Genomic DNA, 16,671 nt, shown 5'->3' with positions numbered 1-16,671 from the left:
AGAATTAATTTAAAATATTTAAACTTCTTTTGTATATGGCTTTGAAAAATGTGCAGTGTTTACCTATCTTGTAGTAATGAGCATAAAAACCATGAAAAAAAGATAACCTTAAAAAAAAACTGCATTTGAGAACTTTATAACTAAAATGCATCTATCTCTAATTGATTTGTAGTGATTACACTGAATTAGATTTTATGGTGAGAGTCTCTTTGGAAAATCCATATTTTCTATACCGATATTATATACGTGGCTTGATGCAGGATTTTTACCCTTACCAGGTATAAGAGAAAATCTTAGAGACAACATTTATAAGGCAAAACAGTATAACTTTGAGGACACATTTTGGTGGTTTTTGAGGACAACAAAATAAAATATTTGAAATTAGAACTGAATAGAAAATCTGAAACGCAGGGCCTTGGTAACTATTTCCCAGACTCTTCCAACTAAGAAAGTACAGTGAAACCTCATTAAATCAGACACCAATGACTCAGAATTTGGAATAATTAAAAACAGAAGCTGGAACAAAGTTTAACTCAGCCTAAATAATGCTTAAAATACTCATGAAGGAAAAAACTGTTTTCATCTCTCAGGTATGCTCATTTTAGTTAACTCTTTCATTTTCATCAAAATGTATCTTCCCAGTGTGCTTGTTCTCCACCTTGACTTTCAGCTACTACATTTTTCTAAACACAATAAAAATGCATTTGGGGGAAAGTTCCATAATATAAATTTTTTTAGTGTATCAGACTTGCCTCCTCCCTCTCGTAGTTTTAATGAGGATTTCCTGCATATTTACACTATGCAATTGACGACTGAGTATTAACCTTCTTTTTGGATAACCCCCCACTGGCCTGCCTCCCCCTACCCAAAAAAACAAAAAACAAAAAACAAAAAACATGACAACATTGAAATAAAAAGTAATCATTACTTACGGACACAACTTGTAAAAGTAGGATCCGGCCCAAATCCCATTTTGCAGGTACATCTATAGCTGCCCATGGTATTCAAACACTCACCATTAGGGCACACACCTTGTAGCTGGCATTCATTAATATCTGCATGAAAACACGATTCTTTTAGAAGGAACAGTCAAGCCCTGTTGGACAAATTCTTATAGTAAATTGCATTTACTTTCTTTTTTGACCTAATTTCTTTGTTACAGTAAATAAGAGATGTTATCAGCTTTTATGCATCAAGTGTGAATGAACTAAAATCAAATCGAACAATCATTGAACATCTACAATTCATATAACAAATATTCATCATGTAGCTGCTATGTACCCTGTTCTGTTCTAAATACTAGGGATTTACCAGTGAACAAAACTGACAAAAGAGTCTGGTCTTCACAGAGCTTACATTTTAGTGTTAGTGTATGTTAAGCATTCTAGAGCATACAGGTAAGGCAAATGGTCCCACCCTAGAGATACTGACAGTCTAGTTGTACATGAAACTATGTAAAAAAAAAATAAAGACATGAAAATCAGTTCAAGTTATCACAATTAGAAGAAAGATCATAAACTTGAAATGAATATGAAATTGCCTATATAGACAGTAAAGGTTAAAAAAGGAAATGGAAGTTGGGGGAGACTGTGACATTGCAAAGAAGGTAAGATTTCATCAGGCATTGAAGTTGGGGAGAAGTTGGATGGATGGGTAGGAAGGGGTGAATGATCTATGTGGGTGGGCACTTTAGTATAAGCCCAGAGACTAGAGAAGGGAAGGGGGATCAGGAAATTGTGAGTTAAACCATTGGCTAAAAAGGAAGTTTCAGGAAGGTATATACTGGAAAAAGAGCTGGTTAAAGCCAGGCTGGATATAATTTTATTGAGAACAGGGAGCCATACTAAAGTTTTCTGAACAGGAGGAAGATATAATCAAAGGCAGGCTCTAGGGAAATTCATCTGGCTAGCACATGGCTTGGTGAGAAAAGATTAAAAGTTTGATCACTGAAGGAGTAATGCAAGTATGTGGCTGGTGACAAGCCAGGTCGGTGACGCTGAGAATAATCAGGAAGGAAAGGAATAATTTTTTTTTAAAAGAACAAATGATAATTCACAGTGTTTGGCCAACACCACATTAGAAAGAAAGATAAAGGAGTTGAAGATACCTGTGAGGCCTCTAATTTGAGAAAAGAGAAGACATTGTTGGTTTTGTGGAAAGTTCTGAGGAGGAAAGAGGCAGACGAAGATATTAGTTTTATACTTGAAGGTCACAACGGGACACCCAAGTATAAATATCTAGCAGTAGTAGAAGATTCAAGAAGTGAAAAGAAAACATAGCTGGAAATAGAGACTTTTTGGTCATATGCATATGGTGATGGCTGTGGCCTGAATGTTTGTGCCCTGTCTCCAAGTTCATATGCTGAGATCCTAACCCCTAAAGGTGATGGCATTAGCAGGTGGGGTTTTGGGGAAGAGCTTAAATCATAAGGGTATAACTCTCAAGATTGGGATTAATGGTTTATGAAAGAGGCTCCAGAGAAATCCTTCATTCCTTCCTCCACCTAAGGACACAAAGGAGAAGTCTGCCACCCGAAAGGGACCTTCACCAAAAGGAGACGGTGCTGGTGCCTTGATCTTGGACTTCCCAGCCTCCAGAACTGTGAGCGATACATATCTGTTGTTTAGAAGCTACCCAGTCAGTAGCATTTTGTTGTAGCAGCCCGAAGGGACTAAGACGGTAATCCAAATAAGTTAGAAAAGGAGAGAGAAAAATGTGATGATTTAAAAAAAAAAAAAAGATTATAGAGTCATTTGCAGAGGTAATTAATTAAAAATCAAAAACAGAATGTGATGATTAAAAATGAAAAATTAGTCATCATTTATACTTTATTCAGTGTGGCTTATGACGCTTAATAGTTAACAGACTTGGCTATTATCATTTCCTTTTCAAATAATATTTATTTCCTTCAATCATTAATTCTAATAAAATTTTTATTAAAGATCCTAATATTAATTTTCTAAATTAAAATTGAACACAATCATAGCAAAACATTATTTGGCAGAATTGTCACACAAGAAGGCAAATATAGCCCTCGATAAATCATTACTTGCTTATATTTCATAGTCTAAGTAGCCATAGATATCTGTACAGCCATACTTATCTAACATGTACAGTTTTTAATTTTAGTGATAAAATATATTTTCAATGACATTCGAAGGACAAATTAACACATATACTTGTTGTATCATTCCGTAGCATTCCAACTTGGATCCAGCTTGAAACGAGTACAGCTACATTACACCTGGCACAGCATATGATCCAGCGCCTGACTATCTTATCCTTTTTACAGAGCTTGTAATACTCAAGCTGTAATACACACTTGGGCTGTAACATACACTTGTGCACAGCATGAAATTGAAAATATTCCCCCGTAACTCATTCTCCTTGAGAAAACCACTATGCAGGACCAGGAAGAGTGCCAAGTCCAGTTGGGGCTTACACGGCATAAGCAAAGCCCTATCATATGTCCTAAATTAAACCTCAAGTTTGGGTAACGAGCCAGCTGTGGTCAAAAAGGCTGCACAAGATCTCCGCTCTTCCGTTTCGGCTCCTGTCCCCATCAGGTGTAATTATCGGCCTTTCTCTTTTTCTGACTAGCTTGCACCCCTAATCACTGGCTGCACCGCTACACATTCCATGCTCACCTCCTGGGACCTAGAATTAACAGTCCCATCCAGCCTCACTGCTGGATGCCAGGTTAAGGTAGAGGGAGGGTTTTTCCCCCAGCACATACAACCTGATGTACAACCGCTGCCTGTGCCCTCCACCAATAACTCCTCTTTGAGTCTCCTCAATGTTGCCCACTCTCTCAACCATGATGCTATGGGAATGGAGGACAGGAATTAAGAGCACATGCGTGAGCGCGCACAGACACACACGAGTACAGGTAGGAAGGACTAGACAAATCCATGAAGAAGGGGATCCTGTAAAGCTTTCCCTTTTCTTACTATCTCTTCTGATTGGCTTGAGCCACCAGCACCAGCAACATCGCCTCCACAAATTTTGAGCCACCAAAACCCAAAACATGGACCTTTTCTTCATAACACACTCTCACAGATTCTAGAAAAACTCCCATTTTGCTCAGTTGCCTCAATTTACTTTATCATATTCTCTAAAATGCCATAAGTTAGAGATTAATTGAATTCTCATTTTTCTTTTTAAATTTATATACAGCAAAGTATATTAATCTTAAGTATATAGCTAGATGACTTTTGTTGTATACACGTGTGTATATATACAGATCTATATGTGTGTATGAGTGTGTGTGTGTGTGTCTGTGTGTGTGTGTGTGTGCGGATCATGTTTTAGAACATTTTTATTGCCTAAGAAGTCTCCTTCATGCCCCTTCCCAGTCAATATCTCTGCGCCCACAGGTAATTGCTATTCTGACTTGTATTATCATTGGTTAGTCTTGCCTCTTCACGAACATCACATGAAGGGAATCATATTGTATATATTCTTTTGTCTGACTATTTTATTCATTTTTATGCCTATGAGGTTCATCAATGTTATTGCATACAGCAGTTCATTCTTTTATTGCTGTACTATATGTATGAGGATATCAAAATTAATTTATCCATTCCAATTTTGGGCTATCATTAATAATGTTTCTGTGAACATTCATATACATGTCTTTCAGAAGGGCTAGATACTCATTACTTTTGGGCTGATATCTAGGAGTTGGATTTCTGGGTCACTAGAGAAGGTCCAATAGATATTTAATAGATAATTTAATAGATATTGTCAAATAATTGTCCACTATAGATAATTTAATAGATATTGTCAAATAATTGTCTAAAGTGGCTACGCCAGTTTCTATTCCCAGTGCTGAATGCCTTACATCCTTGTCAAATTATTCAGTCTTTTTCATTTTAGTCATTCTGGCAGGAGTGTAGTGTCATCTCATTAAGGTTTTAACTTGTACTTCCTTTTCACATATTTATTATGCCATTTGGATTGGGAAAAAAATGTTCCTTTTTAAATGTACATATCTACAAAAAATGTTGTGGGTCAATAAGATTGCTTCCCTTTTAGCACTTGGGGAGGATCAGTTAGTGCTTCTCAAAGAGGTACAACGCGTGTTTGCCCGGAGGATGTTCTGGGTTGTCACAAGGACTGGGGAACATACAGCAGGTGGACACTGGGGACCTAACTTTCTAAAGTGTAGTTAGTCTCCCTCGACAAAGAATTGTTCTGCCAAAAATGGCAATGATGCCCTCACTGAGAAACGCACACAGTGATGAAAATAAGACTTTGTAAGAGCGAAAGGGATCATTTTGAAGCAACGTTGCCTGAGGAAAATGGGGTGAAGGTGGGTGCTGGCTACATGAAAGGACTTAAAAGATTCCCTTCTCTCAACTCAGTGTATCTTTTATATGTAGAAAGTTCCCTACTGCCTCAGAAACTGTGCTTTGGACATAGGACAGAAGTGAGGCTCAGCTAGAAGCAAAACAGAGACTGGGTCCCCCAAATCCCTGAGTCTGGGGCTGTGTGGTTTGTGATCTGCAAGGTCAAAGTCAGCATAGCCAAGTCTGACCAGAATCTGATATGAGTCATCAGATGCACCTGTAATCTGCAGACTGCTCCTAGAGCCTGGGCACCCTGCACACCCGCCTTAGATAAGACAGTTCCCTTGCCTCTGCTGCAAATACTAAGTGTCTGTGAGAAGATAACACTTGCCAACAATTTTTTTTAAACCCCTGACATTTGTGTCAAATCACATTTCAGGTTTCAACAGCAAAAGTTTAAAAAACATTCCATTTGTGAATTTATAATGCCTCATACACTAAATTTTACATTTAAAAATTAGGTAAGAACTCTTCTGTTTTCTTGCCACTATGTTCTTTCAAACCCCGTTTTGTTCCTTAGAGGACTGTGGGTGGCTAGCCAGTTTATGTCCACTGTGTTAAAACAAAAGAAAAAAGCAAAAAACATATTTGCCATGATTTTTAGTTTAAAACCTCAGAAATGAATATGAAACATGAGTAATTATAAAATAACGTTCTGAAGTAACCAAGCTTTTTAGGGCTTCCTAAATTAACTGAAGGAAATCAGAGATTCACAAATGCATTAAGAACCAAACATGTGTTAACTGAATATATCTGGATACGAGAAGTTTAAGGAGTCCACTAACAGAAGACATTATCAAGCCAAAGTTTAACAATTTGATGGAACATTATTGGCAAATTAAGAATTATAATTTTATTTAGACTTTAATTCCTATGATTCTTTTCTTTTTTTAATTAAATAAAAGCTAACTTGATTATAATTTTTTATAAATAACTTATATTTGGCAAATATAATTGTATTTCAGGAGGCTCATATTTTACAGGGTCAGCCAATCTCCCTTAATGTATTCTGATTAAATTCAAAGTATTGAAGCACTTAGTTTAAAAAACAAATGAATTTATTCATTGTTCTCCCTCTGCAGACTACCAAAGTTCTCTGAACAACTGTGCAATTCTACCCTTTGAAGAAACAGTATAACCACTACTTATAGCACTGTTTACTGAGTTAAGGAATGAAGGTCAAAATGAATGTCCTGAGTGGGCATTCTTGTAGAGCCAGTGACCCATCCCCTTATCTCCAGCTGAGCTGTTATGTTAGGGCATTCTAGAAGTTTACAGAAGCAGAAAGGAGGAGAGAAACTCAAAGCTCATGTGTTCCTTTGGACTAGGCAAAATCTATAGGACTACAGCTAATATTAAGGAGATTTACATGCTTTTCCACTTAAAACGGTAATACAGTGTCTCTGCTCAGCACAGCCTATCATGTACCTCAGGCTATATATCAAGTTCAAAAATACTAAACTGCTCTTTTTATAAAACTGAATGTTTTATAAAAACAAATAGAAGGCTCGGCGTCTACTGTCCAGATAGTACAAGAACATAGAGTAGTTTAGAAACATGCATAATGAAACTCCTTAAACCACCTGATATAACACAACCTTAGTATTTCAGTACTAAGGAATAAAATAATCTAGTACAAAGAGTCAAGAATCTTCATCATCCTTTATATTTGTCCATCACACCTTATCCATCTCATTGGAACTTCATAACAATTCCGGACGGTGAGCAATGCAATAGTCATTTCCATTTTATAGAGATAATTTTGTCCAAGATCATATTTTTTAAAAGGGTTAAGGGGATTTGAAGAAATCTAATGGGACAACTATCCAGCTTTGGTCTAACCAGGACACCAAATTATGTTACCTAGAACAAGTCACTTAATTCCTATTGGTCTCTGTTTTCTCTCCTGCAACACAAAGGAGATGAAGCAGAACATCCCCAAGGTTACTCCTAGCTTAAATGTTCTTACTTCAAAACAACCTGCCAGTTGCCAGGGTTGAAAATGACAATAAATAAATAGTGACATTTATGCATGATATATTATGAATAGCATAAGTGCCCTCATGGGAAATCAACACACTTTTATGTATCTATTCTGTGTGTTTAACAAAGTGAGTAATAATTTATTGCCTTTTTAGTGACATAAGTTTACACAGGAAATGAGGCATGCCCAGTAACCAACAAGAATGAGGTACAAGGTAAGAACAGTACATGAAGATCTTAATACTGTGTGAAAATGTGAAACTTTCTAGAGATTCTGCTGTGTATATTCAGCTTTTGCTGATGGATAGAAATTCCATCAAACAATTTAGCAACACGACTTCTACCTGAAAGCAGAAAAAAAACATCCCTTGAGGTAAGTACTCTTCCTAGCCAGACAGACTATTTAGCTATTTAATATGGATCATTTACTTTTAGATAAAGGAGGAATTCATTCACTAAAAGGACATATGTGATTCTTAAACTTCCACAGAAGCAGCTTCACACTGGGTACACATGTCCCCAAAGGCACACGATGACATTTCACAGGATACACACATGCTTGGATACTTTTAAAGGGATCAATGTCTAGGTCTTGAGCCTTTATAGGTTTCCTTTTTGAAAGGTGATCTTTTCTATCTTTCCTGGACTCAGTGCCTTCTTTCTCATTACAAAGCCAAGTCTCCTCTTGCCCATCTGTAATATTTCTAGGCTTTCTAGGTACGTTGCCCTACAATGCAAAATTCTCAAAGTCACCAAACAAATGAACAATTCACAAATATATCCCTCCTGAGGGAGTGTCACAGAAATAGTGGTAAATCTGATTTGTTTCATAAGAAGGCCTGGCTTTGCCGATTAGGTTAGACAGCAGACATTATTCATAAACTGAATAAGCCAACTCTATGGCTCCAAGGCTTTGATGAAAATATCCTTAAAGCACATATCTGATACCAACACACCAGAAATAAATCTACCGTATTCATTTAATTTCTGATGAAAAGAATGTAGATGTCAGCTTAAAAACATGTGGACACATAAGTTTCTCAAAATTATTTTAGCAGGTAAGTGTGCAAAAAAAAAAAGTGTTTGAAGATCAACACTCTAGAGCAATTTTACCCAAGGTAGTTTACATAAAATTCAAGCTTTGTGAGGATTCTGCTAAAGGAAGGGTTCTGTGGCCAAACACTGCATAGTCTACATACCTGAGCGCATTAAAGAAAGACCCTGAGAAGTCCTTTGGCAAGGATTCTTGATTTTCTTTAACTTGGTATTTTCCACACATTTGGCCATGGAACCCTTTTTCACACACCATCTATTAACATCCTTCTGAACTGGTGGTCTGTGGAGCACATTTTGTAAAATGCTGCTTTCTAGGGCTGGCCCCACAAACTACCACATGGGTCTCTTTGTGGTTATGTTAGTTCTGACCGAGACCTCACCACCACCAGAGTCTCCCCTCATGACCTGTACCTGTCCGCCATTATAAAATGGTAATCTAGCATAGGATGGATTTGACCCCTGGACTTGCTCAAAAAAGGCAAACCACTGTGGGAGCAACTCCCTTCCTCCTAATTCTTCCCTCTTCAGGGTAACATGATAAAAGAATTATCAGAACCCAGAGAACAGCTTGTATTTATTTCTTGATACATGTGTACTACACATGGAAGATGCTAATAACGCACATCTCCGTTGGTCTTGGATTTGACTACAGTCTACAGACACTACATTAATTTTTCCTTGAAACAGTCACAGTAACATGAATCCATCGCAGGCTCTCCTCATCACTTGTGATACAACAGTCATCTTTCCATTGATTTTACGACCCCAGAGATTAAGGTCAAAGAGCTATTGAAAAATACAATGTGCTAATGACTCACTTCACCACTGTCTTTCCTGAAGAAAAACGAATAAAATAAACAGACATTTCCTTTTTGAATCCTATCCCAGTGATATGAGCAGAGTAAGAGGATACACCAGAAAGTGATTCTAAAATAGATACGAATGGATCCCAAATTGACTTTTTAAATGCTGAAATATGGTGCTCAGGTCCAGATCAAAATTCTTCAAATTCTTACTGAAAAGATTGCGTCTATTTAAATCAGAAACTGCAGCAGGAGTTCCAAGAGGATGCCTAGAACAGTAAGATAGACCTTCAAGTCTGGGTAACATCTATTAATTCTCTCTTAGCCATTGACTACTATAAAACATGGTTCGGCATCACATTAAGTACACCACAGTTCTGGCATTAAAACACTAAATACAGCAGAGGACTGTATGAATTTGCAACCTGTAGGCTAAATAAAAAGAATTTTAAACATTTTTAAGTGTCTTAAAGAACTGAATTACCAAGTGTGGTTGATTCCAGCCTTAGTTTATACCTATAGGTTTTCTACTATCATTTCTCAAACACATAGCAAGAACAATGGATTCTAAGTTTCGACTTCATATCCACATTACTCTCATAGACATATTTCCTATTTCCTCCAAGAAAGAAATAAACATGACAACAGTCAATTCCCTTTTGATAACTGAAATGAAGGGAACTTCAGAGACGGCCCTGTGAAGAGGTTCAGAACAGGCCTCCCCAAGATGTGCCACTTTGGCACGTGAACTATTCTGAGTTGAAGGCAAACAAGACCCTGTGGGCTCATGAGAAACTTTTACCTCTTTTTTAAAGAATTTAAATTAGGAGTCTTGCCCACAGTAAGAGTTATCACCAGGAATAACTTTTTATGACCTACCCATGGGCAGGGAAAATTTCTAATTACTAAACATCTGCTCTTCTTATCATCCTGCAAGGCCTAACCCTCCTCTGAAGCCCAAGGTGCCTTACTTCATCCTTAGCTCAGAATGTCATATGCTCCTCATTTTTCCTTTCTGTCTCTGACTCTCTCATGTATGTAGGTTTCCCATGTGAATGTATGTAATTAAACTTGGTTATTTTCTCTTGTTGCTCTGTCTCTTGTCGGTTTAATAATTAGACCAGATGGAAGGCACTGGAAGTACAGAGGAAAGTTTCTTTCTTCCACAAATGCAACTGTGGAGAATGCTGCTTAAGTCAGGGAAGAATATGTTGAAGGAAGGAGAAAAAGCACTGAAAAGATCTGAAATGATAACATCGAAAGAATATTATCAGTTCACTAGCCAGAATTTTGAATATTAAAAAAAGCTGTTGCCCACACGATGCTGAGTGGAAGACACCAGACACACAAAAAAACAAATTCTAGATAATTTGAAAGTTCACTAAGACAAAACTGATCTATGCTTGTAAATCAATCATGACTTTAGTTTTGGAAAAAAAGGGAGAAAGATTGAGAAGAGACAAAAGGAAGATTTTGGGGTACAAGTAATTCTCTATTTCTTCACCAGGGTGATAACTACACATCTGTGCTCACTTTGTGATAACTAAGTTATACACATCCAATTTGTACACTGTTCTACACACAGGGTACACATCAATGAAAGCTTTTTTAAAAAATATAACTACAAAATTTCTAATATAATCACCAAAATGTTTTTTCACTAATACTTTTTAGATGTTGCTCTAAGGCAGATATAAAGTGGCCTCATTGTAATACAAATAAAGACCTTTTCTTTTTTCTCAAGCAAAATACACATTTATTTGCTAAGTCACCATAAGCCACCAGAGTGTTAAAGATTGATTTTTAAAATGGCCTCAATTCTTCACCTCTCCATGTATCCATGCCCTTTACTATGTGACTTTGTAGCTCCTCCCATGGAAAGCTGGAGTCTAAATACCTTTATAGTCATATCATTCACCTTCACTTACACCTATGACACATCCTCTCATGCATGTCTTAGTTTGTTCCAGTCCCAACAGCTTCCTTACCCCATCATCATCTTTCCCAAATTACTATTATTTGAATGTTAAATTACTCCTACATAGAAAACTCAGAAGAAACTACCAAAACTAACAAGAATTAGCTCCAGTAAGACAATAACTATTAACAAAATAATAATCTTGCTCACAGACATATTCACCATAAAATACCTGGAGAAAGCCTAAGCAGAGATGTTCAGGGCCTATGTGAAGAAAAACATACTATTTAACTGCCCTTCTTGTGTTTTTAAATTCGTGAAGATAAGGAAATAAGGGAGGAGAAGAGGGACACAGTCAGTGGACTCTCTACTGCTAGTAGAAAGAGAAATTGTACATCCTTTCTGAAAGGTAATGTGCACAGGATGAATCAAAGCTTGGAAACTACTCATTTCTCTTCTGAACAATTGCAGATTCACGTGAATGTTCATAGTTAAGTATAGCTAAGTATGTCTCTGACAGAGATCCTTGAATAACATCGTTTTGTTCAATGCTGATGAGATGCCATAGGAATTTGATTCTTGATTATATAAATTAGCCTAGATAAAACTAGTTCTGTTATATGTTGTCTCACTTAAAAGTCACGGAACCTATTGATGACATTGAGGACTTACTGTACATAATAATGAAAAACAGAAAACAATATGAAAATCCAACTTTAAGGGAATGGTTCAATGGGTTATCCTACATCCATTAACTGGGATACTATGTCAGCCCTACGATAAGTTTTAGATTATTTAATAAAATCGGGAAGTCCTCATTACATATTAAAGTAAAAAAACAGTTGTCATAGGTATTCATGAAAAACAATTTCAAATTTCTATCTACATATATATAAAACAACAAATGTATCAATTTTTATAGATAATTATTTTTCTCTTCATATGTTTCTCCGGTTTCTAAATTTTAAACAATGTCTAAATTATTTTTATAAATAGGAAAGACAGTATGATTTTTAAAAGAAATGTTTGTAAATGCTATCTATGATTTCCTAACTAAATGGGAACTTTCTCTTTGAAACTTTCTCTCCAAACCACAATGTTTGTTCATTTTGTACAGCACTTCCTAAATGCTGTCTTAATCTTTTAATTATATGTGAAAACTACAATATTCATTAGGGTAGGAATTCAGCCCTGTTATACTCTATATGTCCCAGAGTAGCCCTATGTAAGTTGTCATTAAATATCTGTAAAACAAATGAGTGAATGGATAGAAAATAATCAATAAATTTATGTTGATAGGCTGCTTAACTGCAACAAGAGGCTTTACCTGCAGATAACAGATTATGTAATTTGAAGCTTTTCCATGCAAAGCTTTTCAATATCCTCAAAGAAAAATAATTTATAATATATACACATTAGCTTAATACCATATTCCAATACTGATTTCTTGAATTTAAAAAAACCTGATGTAAATATGTTAAGTAACAATGAAAACTCACGCTTGTCTAAGCCACAAATCCATTTTCTTTTAAATATGCAAAAAGTTGTCATAAAGGGCCTTTGTACATTTCCAAGTCAAAATAAGTGTAAATCCAGTAACTGTTTTCCCAGCATGTATCACAAAGCCTGTTATACTGTACATGGTACATGCAATTAATCATTAAGAGCCTTGCCTTAAAGTTATAAATCACTTCATCTCGCCCTATCTGTCTGTTTTAACCCAGCACTATGCCACAGGCCACATTCTTTTCTCTATCCCAAAAGGATTTCTTGAGGGTCTCACCTGCACTTTCTAGTCTTCTCAAGGCAAAGACCTATATTCCTCTATGTGCTCACCAAATTGTAGGCACAATCAATTTTTCAGTTATCATTGAGAGGTCTGAAATGCAAGCTACAGTCCAGGTAAGCACTTCATAACCGAAAAGTCTTATCAATGGCTTACTTATATGGAATATTAATCAAGACTGGACAGTCTCATTTCATATTTCATGAGAGAGACATGCCCTTGAAACAAATGTGCATTATCTTTTCTATGGTCCAACTATCAGTTCGAATACGCGTTGAGAAACAATCTAAAAGGAACCTTATAGGGAAAGTTTTACTAATGAGTATTATTGTGCCCTAACGTATTTGTTTTGTAAATTTATTTTATTAAAGCAGAACAACTGGTGTAATAAAGTGATGCCAAAACAAAGTGATGTGGATGGCTCTTTCATATTTGCTTTAACAGGCTTATCTGGAGCCAGCTAAAATTCAACTCATTTGGGATAGTGAATAAAGCAAATTGTATCCTGTTGATTTGAACTGATTTAATTACATTAAGTCCAAGGGCAAGAATGATGTCTTATTCATCATTCATGCCATATCCTCAGTCAGTCTGTAGCCCAGCCCTGTCCTGCCAATTAATGTTTGTAGAATACTGAACATATTTTTTTTTAAGTTTTTGAGATTATCTATAGAAAAAGAATATACATATATATACTGAATTAGAAAAGTGTAGACATTTTTTGGTTATATATTTTGGTTCTGCCCACAGTACTTGCATATTGCTACAAATGTAGAAAATAATACTAAGTTGATTTTATGCCTAAACACTCATGAACTAGGTAAGTGATTTTAGTATGTCAAAAGAGATATTTGCTTTTAAATAAAAGAATTCACTAATAGACCAGTCCCCAGTACTTTCAGAAACAAATTCTATTTTAAAAACTTAGATTTACACCTGATTTAAGAACTCATTTATTTGCTATGAGATTTAAGATCTCATAGCAAAGTATGGCAAGTGAGAATACTTGAAATCCAGGGGGAAACTGAACTTTAGAGTAAAGCAATATGAAAGTAGAAGTTCCTATTATCATTTCTGTGATATATTATTTCATTTAATTCTCATTCTACACCAAACCTCTAGCATAATAATCAAATGAAAAATGATGAATGCTGCTCCGGATCCACGAGGAAATATAATTGTATTGTTTGTTATGATAAATGAAGCGAATTATAACAATTCCATAATGTTGAAGGTAGTGAAGCGGATTTTAGAGCTCCATGTGTGTATATGTAATAAATCATTCCTTTGAAAAGATAATTGCAGCACCGCTAGAGAGAAGAAAAAACCAACTTCGAGGGCAATTATTTGAAAGCTCCTCAAATTAACTTGTGCACAGTTGGTTCTTTGTTATTGAGCGCGCATTGGTGAAAGTTGTATTGGGAACATTAGTTCACTTCATTGAAGGAAGTAATGTAATTCTAGTTATTAATCACTTTAATTTAAATGTGTTCGTAAACTGAGAAGACATTAAACTGTAAGAACAATGTGGAATGCACAAGTAATTAGACGCTTAATGGGCTCCTTTTGAAAACTTTAGGATAACAAAATCAAAAAGCTTCAAGGCTCGAAGAAAACTGAGTGTACATATGTAATGCGAGAAAGTTATGTTTAATTTTACTGACCAAGAATATCACAAAGGCAGTGAAATTAAGTCCTTTTATCAAAAGCGATTTAACAGATTATGCAGAATGAAATCATATTATTTTGAGTCAATCTTCCCCGTAATTTAGCGCTGCCTTCTTGAGGCACCATGAAATAGAATTTTCTGTGATACTTCACTCTAGAATCCATGCCAAAAAGTATAACGCTGTTCTGCAAATATTCTGAGACATCCATAAGCCAAGGTTTAGTGTTATTGACCATTAGTGCAACTAAACGAGATGGAACCATTTGATATACTCAATATAAACAACATATGCTTAAAGGTTACTTCATACCAGCTATACCAGGAGGAGAGAAAGCCCTCAAGCAATTATTTAAAGGATTCTCCATTCTATTTTTGCTAAATGAGATAGCAAGTGATTACTTACAAATGTTCGCTTCCATTTCTACAGTGATATTTTTATGAATATGAACTCTTAGAACTTTGAACCAGCCAATGGAAAAAAATATATTGGATAATCGTCCCTTCTTATTAAATAAAACCAAATAAATATTAATTGCTTTGACTTCTATTAGCTCTTAAAACAGCTGGCATATATTTTGTTCCAGTTCTTATCTACATTAGAAAGACTTTACAGATATGTATATATAAATAAAGCTGGTAAGTTATATATACATATATGATTATATATATACATATATGTATATATATAATATATAATTGGTAAAGGGAGCCATATATACATAGAAACAGCAGTGGTTTGGGAGTTTAATCCTGGCTAGGCCTCTTATTATCTGCGTGGCCTTGGGAAAGTTACTTATTCTCTCTGTTTCAATTTCTAATTGAGATTAATAACATCCAAATCATACCCAACTCCATCCCAAGAAAACATCCATTTATCATCATTCAACATTCAGAAAAATTAGGAGCATCTGATACTCTGGAGGGTATCTTAACAATTAGCCATGCAAGATTAGAAAGGTGAAGGATAAATAGGGACCCTCCTCTGTCTGTAGTCTAATGGAGCAAGCAGATACGACTGAACACTGAGATCACTTCAAGAGTTCATGTCTGTGGGCAAAAACTTGTGTGACAGACCAAGGTGTCATTTATTACTTCTCATACACAGCCTCTATCCCAGACAACAGAGTAATGATAGCCTCAGAAAACTGGAATGTACCTGCAGAGTCATCTAACCTTAGTACTGCACAGGATAAAAATTTCCTATTGCATCCTTGGCCAGTAGTTATGGAGTAGCTGTTGGATCACTGCTATGTGCAGGAAGCTCAGTACTTCCAGAGCTCAGTACAACTTGGGGAACTTTATCGCTCAGAAAAGATTTCTTATAGTTGTAAATATGCCTTTTTGTAATTCCATCCTATTGACTTTAGCTTTAGAAGTAACTCATAAAAATCTTGTTTTGTAGGACAGTTAATCAAACATTTAAAAGCATGTTTATAAAGCAGCCATTATATTTCTCTTTGGTCTGCACATCTCCATGTTAAACACCCTCATGTTTCCAGGCCCTTCACAAGCTTGGCTGACCTTGTAGCCAAAAGACAATGAACACTGAACACAAACACTCAAACCCCAAATGCATTAGGTCTGATTGGCAGAGTACACGGTCATGACTTCCAATGCCCTGCTCATCCTGCTTCTACTGATGCATCTTAAAATGAGCTGGGGCTTTTCATATAGATTTTTTAAAATTTTATTTTATTTTATTATTAGATTCAAGTATATAGTACATTGGTTAGACATTTATAGTTTATAAACAATCCCCCTAACTGCTTTCTCTCCCCTGGCTCTCCACCAAGCCATTACATTAATGCTAACTGCTCACCTAGAATTTTGTCCAAATCTGTGAAACTATTACACTGTAGAATATACATTTAACCATCTATTCATTCATTTAAACTATTTGCTCTCCCACTCCTTTAATTCAATCTTTTACCTATGTAATCTTTTAATATTGTAAATACTACTGATTCTGAAATAATATTGATTAATCCATTATGTTACTAAGATTTGCAGATGTTTTTTAGACACCCTCTTTTGGAGCAGTCAGTCCTAATTTCCCCCAAATTATTTCACGTATGATGAGGGCTTGTAATATTTTAAGGTAAAAC

At 35.7% G+C, this 16,671-nt stretch overlaps 1 protein-coding gene across 9 annotated transcripts in view; it reads right to left on the bottom strand.

Moving 5' to 3' along the window:
* LTBP1 (latent transforming growth factor beta binding protein 1) overlaps nucleotides 1-16,671 on the bottom strand; it is a 337,195-nt gene that overhangs the window by 120,123 nt on the left and 200,401 nt on the right. For all 9 annotated transcript variants that reach the window (XM_036224209.1, XM_036224208.1, XM_036224207.1 and 6 more), the window contains one exon: nucleotides 933-1,055. In XM_036224209.1, coding sequence (XP_036080102.1) covers nucleotides 933-1,055 — 123 coding nt within the window. The remainder of the gene's footprint in view (nucleotides 1-932; nucleotides 1,056-16,671) is intronic.

Source organism: Rousettus aegyptiacus, unplaced genomic scaffold, assembly GCF_014176215.1.
Source record: "Rousettus aegyptiacus isolate mRouAeg1 unplaced genomic scaffold, mRouAeg1.p scaffold_m13_p_7, whole genome shotgun sequence".
Taxonomy (NCBI): Eukaryota; Metazoa; Chordata; class Mammalia; order Chiroptera; family Pteropodidae; genus Rousettus; species Rousettus aegyptiacus.
This window is presented reverse-complemented; position numbering and strand designations above follow the sequence as displayed.